Source organism: Macrobrachium nipponense, chromosome 49 (genome assembly GCF_015104395.2).
Source record: "Macrobrachium nipponense isolate FS-2020 chromosome 49, ASM1510439v2, whole genome shotgun sequence".
Classification (NCBI taxonomy): Eukaryota; Metazoa; Arthropoda; class Malacostraca; order Decapoda; family Palaemonidae; genus Macrobrachium; species Macrobrachium nipponense.
In genome coordinates, this window is record NC_087224.1 from 19,421,062 (window position 1) to 19,433,240 (window position 12,179).

Consider the following 12,179-nt stretch of genomic DNA (forward strand, 5'->3'; position numbering starts at 1 on the left):
GATAAATTATATTAAGGTAATGTTTATTAATATGGAATTTTTATTCTAAAATAATATTAATAATACTTACCTGTATAATTTATCTAGTCCCACCCATCCTACCCCTACGATCTGCCTATCACAACTGATTTGAGGGAAGGTTTTTCGTATCTGTCAACGACAGTGTTGCCAACTGGCGGACAGATAGGAGGTAACAGGGTTGCCAATGTGGTAAATTTTGGTGCGGTTTTTGGGGATTTAGGGCTAGATAAATTATACAGGTAAGTATTATTAATATTAATTTTAGAATAAAAATTCCATTTCTTTCCCCTGGTTTTGAGGGGGCTCTGCCCTAGGGAAACTCCTCCTCGAGCAGCAGCTCTTGAAGAGGCTCTTCCACGAAAGGGCTTATAATTCTTCCTAGAAGCTTGCGTGTTCTTGAAGACATCTGATCAGTAGGACGTTTCGAAGACCGAGACAATAAGTCCTGCGTCGCTCGTTCTTGGAGATTTACTGATAAATTCCTTTACCATTGATTGTGGAAAAACATGAGCAGAAAAGGCGAGCGAACAACAATTCTGCTTTTTTGCGCTGGCGACACTGACTTAGCTGTGAAGGCTACAGAATGAGTGCGCGTTTCTTCAGGACTCCCAACGCAAAATGTGATGCCAGTTCGTCGGAGCCATCTCTTACTGCTCTGTCCATGCATGACAAAATACTCGCTAAGTCCTCCAATGAGATGGAATCTGGGCTTCTAGACTGAACATCCAAGACGCCCAAACACCAATCTAGAAAGTTAAAAACTTCCAAAGTTTTGTAAAGGCCTTTGAGATGGTGATCTATCTCCGACATTGTCCACGAAACTTTTGCTGATGCCAGGTAAGATCTTCTAGGAGCTTCCACTAAGTTGGCGAAATCCCCTTGTGCGGAAGCGGGGATTCTTAAACCTGCTTCCTCTTCTGTCTCGTACACTTCCCCGATCTTCCACTAAGCCTTGTGGGGGGAAGTGCAAAAGAAGTCTTGCCCTTTGTCTTTTTGGATTCCATCCAATCATGGATTCTTTAAAAGCCCTTTAGTCGAGAGCGAGGTGGCCATTTTGACAAAATTTGGAGTCTTCCTTGCCTTCGAAGAGGTTAGTTGCGAAGGTGGAGAGAGGGGAACTGGAGCTCGGAACTTCTCGGGAAACAAATCTTTTAAAAGACGAGTCAAAGTCTTATAATCCACAGAGGATGAGGTTCTAATGGAGACATAGTCTTATTCTGAATCGAACGAGAAGAAACCAAAGTTTCACCTCCCTTTCGAACCGTAGGTCTTGTGTTTGAAATCAATTTTGAAGAGGAGAGTCTGCTATGTTCTCCTAACCTTGACTTTCTCTCCGAATTTTCCAAACTAACGTCATACGATTTCTCTTGACGAGCACTCATATTGTAGTTTCTACTACCTTGAAGCATATGGCGCTTAACCTTCTGACTAGCGACCTGTTCTTTTCTTCCCAGGGTTTGACTTTAGCATCGGACGCCTAGTGCCCTCAAAAGCGTCCTCATTTGCGTCCTGGAAAGCATCCTCATTTGCGTCTGGAAAGCGTCCTCATTTGCGTCCTGGAGGAAAGCGTTCTCATTTGCGTCCTGGAACGCGTCCTGGAACGCGTCCTGATATGAAGGACGACGAGCGTCCTTACTAGCACTACGCCTCGCGTCCTCCAAAGCGTCCTCATTTACGTCCTGACGTGATGGACGTCGTGTAAACACTCCTTTAAAACGGTCTTGAGTTGTAATACGCCTTGCGTCCTCAAAAACGCGTTCCTCATATGCATCTTCATATCCTTCTTCTGAACTAATATCGTGCGTCTGAAGTCTCTCCAGCCGACGTTTACGACACCGAGCGTCCCGAGAAGCGTCCTTACGAGCGTCCTGGTTAGCAAAGCGTTTCTTTTGTTGAATATTCTCTTCCTGTAAGCCAAGATCAATTCCTCCCAATTCTATTTCTGAGCGATCCTTCTGAACGTTCTTCGACCCTTGGAAAAGACGACGGCGGCCGCCTGTGCGGCACCTATTGTCTTTTTCTTTACCGCCAATACTTCTAGAGACTCTCTCAGCAGGACTGCTTGCGCGTTCCTGATTGAGTCGATGAGGTCTAGAAGGCGACGAATCAGAAGATGACGAAGAACGAAGAGAAGCCGCAGGAGAACGTCTAGATTTCTTGACGGGTAGCCATAGATCTTTTTTACGACTACGTGATCTTTCTTCTTTCTTGGCGAAAAACGCATCCAACTGTTGACGAATCGCTTCGAGGGTCTTTTTTGATGGTGAAGAACCATATGATGGAATGAACCTTTGAGAATAAGATGGGCGAGGGGACGCCTTCTTCCTTCTCTCCGGACTCGAATCAGGATGCTCAGAAAGCGTCCTAAATCTCTTGTGCGGGATACTGTCTTCGAAGTCTTCCGGAGAAGAAGACCGAAAAGCGTTAAATCGCAGGGCGGAGGAACGCTCTCGATCTCCCCCAACGATGAAGCGTCCTCTTCCATCATACCTTTCCTAAGAGGGCGAGAAAGACGATGGCCGCCAGTGCGACGTCTTACGTCTTCCTTACCACTCTCACTTGGAGAGGCTGCGTACTCTTCCGTAAAACCTTTCCTAAGAGGGCGAGAAAGACGATGGCCGCCAGTGCGACACCTTACGTCTTCCTTACCACTCTCAGTCGGAGAGGTCTTCCGAGATTCCCACCCATGGTGAGGTGAGGACGTCTCGGAGGAAGAGAAGCATTCCTTCAAGGTTCGAGCTTGCGCGCGATCTTTGGCAGCCTGGGATGCGTCTTCAGGATCTGCCGAAGGGACGCCAGACCGGTGTTTAATTCCCGTAACCCTCCTTCGGCCTTCGACATGTCCATTCCCTGTGTTCTGGGAGTCCGACAGAGGTCTCAACCTGGAGCATTATAGGACCGATCTGACGCCCCCTCCACTTCACTAGGGGCACTAACATTATCACTACACTTTTGCACATTAGATTGTAGCACTTTCATTTTCGATTCAAGGTTCTGAATCGATTCTAAAATGGTAGAAAGGGCATTCCCTTCGGTAACAATCACTTCCTTATCTGAAGGAGAAATTATAGGGTTATGCGTAACATGTTCTACATTTATGTTAGATTGAGCAACTTTACTTTGACTTTTAACAGAAGCACTCCTAGAGGAAGACCTCCTAATTCTGTCACATTCTTTGCACCTATCATCCAACAAGCAAACATGCCCTCTACAATTCACACACACTGTGTGAGGATCTACCGAGGCTTTTGGTAGCCTCACCTTACATTCTTCTACACCACACACTCTGAAACTAGTAGAACTAGATCCAGACATCTCAATTCTAAGAAAAATCAAAGCCAAAATCAAAATCCAAACCACAATAGCGTATGCCAAATCACTAAGCCAAGTCCTAAACCAAAAGACAATCCAAATACTCAAGTGACAAATGAAGTTTTCGAAATCCTAAGCGGAGGTCTGTAAACAGATGTTTACCGACCGGCGACAGAAGAAAATCTGAATAGAAAATGGGAATGGTTCCCGGTATCTGCCTCCCAGCGGCGGGAATGGGTACTAACCACCTAGCCGACCACTGCGTTTGCCGGGAGTTTCGAAATTCTGTCGGTCATCAGAGAATACAGCTATATATATATCTGGCAGGTAAGTGTCATGAACAAAATGCAAAATAATCAATATTTAAAGGTTTTTTTGATGAAAAATGCAATAAGAATGCAGTTTACATAGTTTTGAATGCACCCAAAGCATTAAAAGTAAAGTTTTCTTAGGATTTTTGATGATGTTCCGGCTTACGACGATTTTCGGCTTATGACGCGTCTCAAGAACGGAACCCCTGTCGTAACCCGGGGACTGCCTGTATATGAAAACATTTTGCACTCCCATGGAGACTGGTCAGTTAATTAACATTAAATTATGTGAGGCTCTTTGCTAATCCAATACCATCACTTTTGCATCCACCCATTGACAAGAGAGAGATTACATAATCTTCCCAGATTATTTGTGAAGGGTTTGTAATTTATTCTGGACATCATATCTGAGACCCATTTTTAGGTCAAAGGACTTGACACTATGAAACCTGTCCCTCACTATTACGTAGTTGACTTCAGCAGCCTTGCAATATGTAGCAAGGCAAGAAGAATAGTGCTAATGGTGGTTGGAGTAACTCCCAATCTTCGGGCAGTTGACTCATTTAAAACAACAAATAAGCCTTTTGAATTGTAATTTACCTGTTAATTGATGTTACTGTAGCTGTAATGAGTTGTAAAGCAATGGTTTTTTGTGTTGAAACAGGAAAATTACTTCCATGTATTGTAACAATTTATATATTTATAATAGTGTATGTCACACGATTCCATTTCCTTCATCAGTACATTTCAAGCTGTATTTATGTCTTACGCTCCTATTCCTGATTCTTTTCAGTGTTGTTGTCCTGGCCCCTGCATCTTTATACTTGGAAGAGGCTTTTGAAGTCCTTCGTTTCCCCCATGCTAGTCGCTACGATTTTTATGCAGGTTGTCTCCTGTCAGGAGTGTTGGGATTGTTCCTTAATCTTTCTCTCATGAAGGTAAGTTTTCCACACAAAGGTTAAACAAAGATGAGGAGAATGCCAAGGGTGTTAGAGACATTATTTTTATGAAAATTTTTTATTTGAGATGAATCATACCTACTGTTAAATTTAGCTATATCTCCCCGCCGATTAGGCGAGTCGGCATTCAAACAAAAAAATCGAATGGCTGCCTGGATGACTGTCTAGTTTACCTGTTCTCCACCAAGTGTGTTTCGAATGTTTTGGCTCTTGTCAGAATTCTCCTTGCCGCCATTGTGGCTAAGCAATTGTTGGTATTCTATGAAGTTTGGCTGTTTTACACCAGTTTACGGTATTGTAATTTCATTTTCCTAGGATATCTTCCACCGGAAGTAAAACCAATAACATCAGGCTATGTAGGAATGTTTTTGGTGTAACCAGGATGGTGAAATTGGAAGTTGATCAAGATTCCTTTGTACTGGCAAGGGTACAGAGTGTGATCTTGGAACTACTAGGTATGAAGAATGTAGGGAATTGTTCTGAGAAATTTATGCCTGAATAGGTCATATATAAGAAAGACTGAAAACTAATAGATTGCAAAAGCAATTATTTAGGTCAGGACTTAAACCTGTCAGGCTATCCCTACTCAGACTAGGCATTTTAGTAGGCTAGTATTGACTTCCTTTGTAGCTCCGCCTTCTGCTCCCCATTTGGTTCAGGAAAAGTGTAATGAGAAGTTAGAACATTAACCTATTTTCAATTCTAATACCAGTTGAACTGAGTTCGTAACGGGAACGTTCCGAATCCCTCCATACTGTGCGCTCTTTTTTTTATTCCCTGTTAGAAGTAAGGTGTTGGTGCCCTCGTCTGTATGTAGCCCAAGCCTAGGCCTGCCCTACGACAGTTGGTAGTGTCTGCTGCCAGGAAACCTGGTCAGTTCTCGGGACGATGGGATTCTGTGCCCTCCAATACCTACTTTGCCCTTTTCATGGTCTGAATCTCATTTAAAGTGCTCGCCAAATACCATTAAAGCGATCGCCTAGGACCGTTAAAGCGTTCGTATAAGGGTCGTATCGGTAAGCGTTAATGCTTGCTTCGTAGGCGCATTTTGTCGTCTTCAACACCAAGTTTGAGGTGTTAGCATGCATAGGCTTAATAATATACAATATAGCTACTATAGACATTTTATTGAGATAATGTATCTTTAGCAAGTTTTACACATTTAGATATATCGACTCAGTCGAATGTTTATCTCTTTCATGTTTTGGTTATTCTAAATTCTCGTCTGCTAGCATATTCCTTTTTCTACGTAATGCTTGTGTTCGTTCTTTGCCTGCTCTCTCTTCGGCTATCGGCAAATCTCTTACTGCTGCCTCGATTAATGTTTCTCTTTCAAGTCTACACTGTCTGTAGTATCTAAGGTTCTCGCCGAGTTAGATATTCTAGCTTCAGAGATTTCTAACTTAGTCATATAGTGATGTGGGGATGATAGTTATGCATGCTTGTTGGTCAAGATGAATAGCATGTGCTGCTTGAAGAATTTTAGTCCTGAAGGAAACTTCCTATATGGTAAGGGCTTTTCTTCATTAGGAAGCATAGCCTAACGGGATATTTTCAGATAATCATGCTCAATTAATGTAGTGTTTCAGCGTAAGAATCACAACTTACAAATAAAGTTCATTAAATTTGTAAGTAATCTAAGTATTATTTCACATATATGACATAATTGCCAGTGACAGGAAGACCTTATCAGGGTGGAAAGTCTCTATTCTCCACATTTTAATCCTACTTTATGTCAAAGTTTGACATATTTTTCTTGTAGTACTTCTATCACATTTATTCAATTTTATGTATATATAGGTACTGTATACATTGCATGTCAGATAATGGGCATCATTTTTATACTGTTTACATTTATTTTGCATCTTTTATGTAAACTTTTCTTCATTTATTTCCATTTTTCTATAGCATATTCTTTAGTAAAAATCATTTCACTATTTCCTACATCTGTAAGCTCATAAAATGAACGATTATAGTCTAGTGGTTAGTGCTGTGAAGTGCCACACAGATGTCAGGGGCTTGAGTCTCCCCCAGGGCAATGAAAATTCACTGGCTCTGTCATGATCAGTTATTACTGCTGTGTAGGGTCAGCGGTGGGAGGATGGAACCAACATTCTTAGGAAGCTTCAATTTCAAGTCAGTGCCCCGTTAAGTTTGCTTGTTCCATGTCAATAGCTTTCAAATACTGAAATATAATGATAATAATAATAGTATAAAAATTATGCCCATTATCTGACATGCAATGTATACAGTACCTATTCTGTAATGAAAAAAATGATTAAATGTGATAGAAGTAAAAGAAAAAAATTATGTCAAACTTTGATATAATGTAGGATGAAAATGTGGAGAATAATTACTTCCCACCCTGAACTAACAATGTCAACTCAATGAACCATCATATTAAATTTTAAGAGATACTTAGAGTTATTGTTAGTTTGTGTAATTATGTCTTTCTAGGATGGAAGTTTTTGTTTATATGTGTATAATTCACATGTACTTGTAGACAGACTTTTAAATTATGATGTACTGGCTTCCATTTCGAAAAGGTAATTCAGGCATATGAAAAGTGTGTTACAATATTCTGAAGTGTAAGAGAAATAAGATTGATACTACCTGACCTATGATAATGTTGATTGTAGCCACAGTATGCTAGTACGTATTTTTATTATATATTATCAGAGTAATTACTGAGAAGTTATCTCTGAGATATAGCTTTAGGTCTTACTAGATGAAATATTACTGCTGTTGTGTTATTAGACCACATTTTAGAGTTTTTCTATGATTAAATGTCTTGAACAGTTTTTAATTTGTATTTAAAACTTCAGTATTTGCACTGAGTTTTCTATTTAACGAGGTTTATTATGTTATGAGGGATAATGTGTTTGGAACTACTTGTATTAAAATAATGTATATTCTTCTGACCCAAGTTCAGTGTGTTCCTATGATTTACAAACACCTCCCTTTGACGCTTCCAGTTTTGCCCAGGTTTGGAAAACCCCCCTGAGTAGCTGTTTGAAGTAGAAGCAAAGCAGTCATTATATAAAAGACACCTTTCTCTTTCACTGCCTAAAGGTCTCACGTCCTATCTCCAGAAGACTTGGGTGTCTAAGATCACATGCTCATCTGGTCATATTTCTGTCCCTTTCATCTTTATTTCCTTGTCAGTGTCACATCAGAATCAGCAGTTGTTTTATCCTAATTCCCATCTCTTCTGAAAATGCAGTGCAGTTGTATTTGGTTGTCCATATAATAAGATTCCCAAGGAGCTGCAGTCGCAAGGAACGGTGTTACGCGGGGTCCGGCAACACTGGCGTGTAGCTTGGTTCCCGAGGCTGCTGATAACCGTGGACTGCCTGTATTTGCTCAACTGGCGACTTCCACTGCTCTAAGGCCATGCCTGGCATCCCATGCAAGGATTCAAGTACAAAAATTAGAATGGCACCTACTGCACCGCGTTGGGGTCATCCACTGCCGAAGCCAAAGATGAGAACACGGAAAACCTGGAATTCCAGGGCACACATGTTGACAAGGCTGAGAAGGAGCAGAAGAAGCCATAAAATCTCTCAAACACACACACACACACACACACACGAAATGCAAGCGAAACGGACTATGAACCGGGTAAAGGCCAAGAGAGGAAAACACTACTCTCGCCCAGGCGGTCAAAGAAAGACTGAGGCGTGATCGTAGGTGAAGCCTTCACCCAATATACGCATGCATGCCAGATATCACAAGATTCCTTGCTTTCATCTGTTTTTTAACCGGATCCAGCTAGGCGCTAGAAAATATCCTATTTGATAAGATATGGTAGTAATCCCAAGTCTTAATATTAAATATCAAGGGAGGAGATAGAATTTGAAAAATGGTTATTTTCGGGATAAATCGCCCTGGCGTCACAAAACTGAAGGTCAGAGGCGAAAATCATATGCGATTTGGAGATGTCCCAAGTTACCTTATTAAATGGTATGAATATCAAAGTCCTGTCCTTAAAAAATGGCATTAGCCGGCCAGCCCCCTTAAAAGTATAATTCCAACAAGCCATTGCTATGGACCTACAAATGTAGGTCATGTATCTGGTAGAATTAGTTTACATTAAAAAGAAACCATTTGCATATACAGGCAGTTCCTGGCTTATGACGGGAGTTCCGCTCTCAAGGCGCGTTGTAAGTCGAAAATCGTTGTAAGCTGGAAAATCGTCAAAAAACCTAAGAAAACTTTACTTTTATTGCTCTACTTAGATGTATTGAAAACTATGTAAAATACATTTTTATTGCATTTTTATTTTGCATTTTTGGAGTTATTTCTTCTACCAGATCGGTGTTGGAAGCGCCATAACCCTGGAACATGCATCGTAACCCTGGAAATAATTTCTGATGAATATATTTGAAAACTGTCTTGACCTCAGAATGTCATAAGCCAAACCCGTCGTAAGCCGGGGACTGCTTGTAATGTGTATATCCTGGTGTATGATTAGAAAAATGCTGATTATCAGTAATGTGAAGTTTCATATTGTATAGGATAATGTCTTAAGGCTGGACCATGTTTTGAAATGGTACAAAAAGTGTTTCCTTGAGATATCGTTTGTGTAACAATCAATCGCATCACAGAGGTTCCAAGACATTGTGACAATATAATAATCTCTCCCTCTGGCGCTTTTGAGTGGAATATCAAGATGTTCCAGTGCATGGCATTTTTGGGGTTAAGGCATGCCGCCAGGAATGGAACCCCCACCATAAACTCGGAACTGCCTGCATATATGCAGATACAGTGGATCCCCCATATTCGCTTTCTTCGGATTCGCAGATTTCTCTCGGGAACGTTTCCCCGCATTATTCGCGGAAAATTTGCATATTCGCGGTATTTTTCTATGAGAAATATCCACAAATTCCTGGGTTTTTTATCAATTGCATCATAAAATGCACTTTTTGTGATAAAACTATTTAAAAAACCAAGTATGAACATTTTTAGTGGGTTTTTCTTGAGTTTTAACTAACAAAATAGGCTGATTTTAGTGTTTTTATAGGGGTTCCAAACATTCGCGGGTTCTAACTATTCACGCGAAAACGGGGGGACCACTGTATCTGTATGAACTTATTACTAAATACATGGATTGTACAGGTACAGGCAGTCCCCGTTTATCGGCGGGTGCTGATAAGCGAAAACCTTCATTAACAGAAACTCGGCAATTTATGGCGCCGTAACAGGTTTCAGTTACTGGTGCAGATAACCGGTTAATGGCACCTCTGTTAATTATGCTATGGTGCTAAACTCTATTATCGGTACCTTGTGGCGCCTATAACCGAAACCTGGACCGTTATGGCTCCATAAATTGCAGATTTTATCACGCTAGGCAAGCGCTATCAAACCGGATCGCCAATAACCAGGATCTGCCTGTATGTGTAAATATCAGTGGGTTTTTGTATTTTTACTCTAATATAAAAATTCAGCTACATATGTTGTTTTGTTCCAAATTCACTCAACCTTGGAATAAACATGAAAGGGGAGTTTATAAGTGATGAGCAATTTGTCCCCAGGCAGACTTGAGCCACTGAATGGTTGGGGAACGGTAACTTTTCAGGGATGTTACCACTGGGATGTCAGTGGTAGCATCCCTGAAAGGTCATCATCATTCTGCAACCATTCAGTGATTCAAGTCCAACTGATGAAGGATTGCTTATAAATTCCCACTGAATGGTAATTTCAAGGGTAAATGAATTTGACACTAAAATAACATTTGTAACCTAATGTTTGTAAATGTAACAAATGTCATGGTTATTAGGACAAAAATTCATTCTAGCACATTTATATAATATGAATATTGTTTAAAATCATGTTTATTACATTAAATAAGACTGTAAATCTTTTTAGGTTCGGAGGCATAATTATTTTGCGATAGTTGATGCATCTGGAAGACTGCTGACATCACTTCTTGCCTTGGGCACCTTTCCTGATATAACTCCGGTAATGGTGAAGATTCTAGTCTGTTTAAATCTTGTTTCAGCTGTATTTGTCCCTCTACCTATTCCAAAACCCGTTGAGGAATCTGCAGAAGAAGTTAGTGAACTAATGAAAGAAGGAGTATAAAACCTATTATTTATGGTGTATATGACAGTTTAGGATGTCTAATTGAACAACAACATGTTTTCTAATCTTTTGATATACGTATAAAATTATGGTTGCCATTTTATATTTTAGTAATTTTTGAGTGAGTCAAATTCAGGATTGACTTTTGTTGACTTATTTATAGGGCATGCAGTTTATTTATAGATTCTCTGTAAGAGAGGGACGATAGCTGTAGTGTAAGAGTTATAGGTGTTGCACTCTCTGCCAATTACTGTTGAGGTAACTGGGGCCATAGCCTAGTGTTAGGGGTTGGAATGCGGAGTTGGAACTTGAATTTTAAAGCAATTCATTCATGCAATAGTAAATAGTATTACGATTTCTTCCAGAACTTATATCATGTTATGGTGTATAGTGTAATATTATTAAGTAAGTGTGCTATAACCGGAATCACTTATTTCAGTGAATTGTGGCAGTTAAGAGGAGTGAAGAATCTAGTTTTTAATGGATGCCATTGGTGGTGATGGTGGTTTTTGCCAAGAGCATTCTTTAGAGAAGGTCAAATTGCCTTGTTAGGTCATACTTGTGATTTGGCTGATTGTTTGGGCTTTGGTTTGCATTTCCATGGGAAGGGATGAAGAATGGCCAGGAGTGGACTTTCGTAGTGTGCAGAAAATACCGTATTTTGAAGCCAAAATCCTGTTGAGATGCTTTAGTTTTAAGAATATTTTTGTATATTTAAAAGTGTAGGACATTTGTTTGTTCAGCTTCATTTTTAAATCCTACCTTAACTGTATATCGCTCCATTTCTGTTTCATCCATCATATTACATAATCATTTGCCTATTTAAGCTTTAAGTCTTCCTTATAGAAAATATATTTATGAAATATATATGTTTGTTATGTATTTATGTATGGTAAATACACTTGAAGATGTATTATTTGGGGATGTGGATAAGTAATTGTTGATTAGGAGGTATGTAATACGGTACATAAATTTAAAAGTTGGCATTACTGATCTAAGTGAAGTTCTTAAAACACTATCTCTGTAGTATTCTGGTATTCATGAACTGATTGCACTTTGAAGCTGTCAGAATACCTCATAACTTTATATTACGGTACGTAGTATGATGTGATACAGTATTTCACGAGCTTAGACTTCACAACTAAGGATAATAGTCTAACCTCTATTCATAAACTGGTAGTATTTATTAGAGACCTTACGTTCATGTGTAGTACCTCACCATCTTTCATTGTTGGGCCACAAGGAAGTGCATGGTATCATTTTCAGTCAAGTGCTGTGCACCAAGGTAGCTTACTTTAGCAGATTAGCTCATCTGGAATATGAGTTAAAACTGGCTTCATCAATTTAATATCCCCATAAATAAGAAGAATTAAATTTTTTATTCTCTGTATGACTTAGGTAGTCCACAGGTCGAAGCCAGGGAACTGAAGGTGGCATTCCCGTCAGTGTAGGTGGTGCACATGTGGGTAAAAATCTTGAAACAGCAGGTATT

General features: G+C 39.9%; 1 protein-coding gene across 2 annotated transcripts in view; it reads left to right on the forward strand.

The window, feature by feature from the left end:
• The window catches only part of LOC135205367 (transmembrane protein 241-like), a 261,462-nt gene extending 249,562 nt beyond the window's left edge, over positions 1 to 11,900 (forward strand). For both annotated transcript variants that reach the window (XM_064235857.1, XM_064235858.1), the window contains exons 6-7: positions 4,438 to 4,582; positions 10,472 to 11,900. In XM_064235857.1, the coding sequence (XP_064091927.1) occupies positions 4,438 to 4,582; positions 10,472 to 10,687 (361 nt within the window). In that variant the 3' untranslated portion in view covers positions 10,688 to 11,900. The remainder of the gene's footprint in view (positions 1 to 4,437; positions 4,583 to 10,471) is intronic.
• Positions 11,901 to 12,179: the final 279 nt, after the last annotated feature.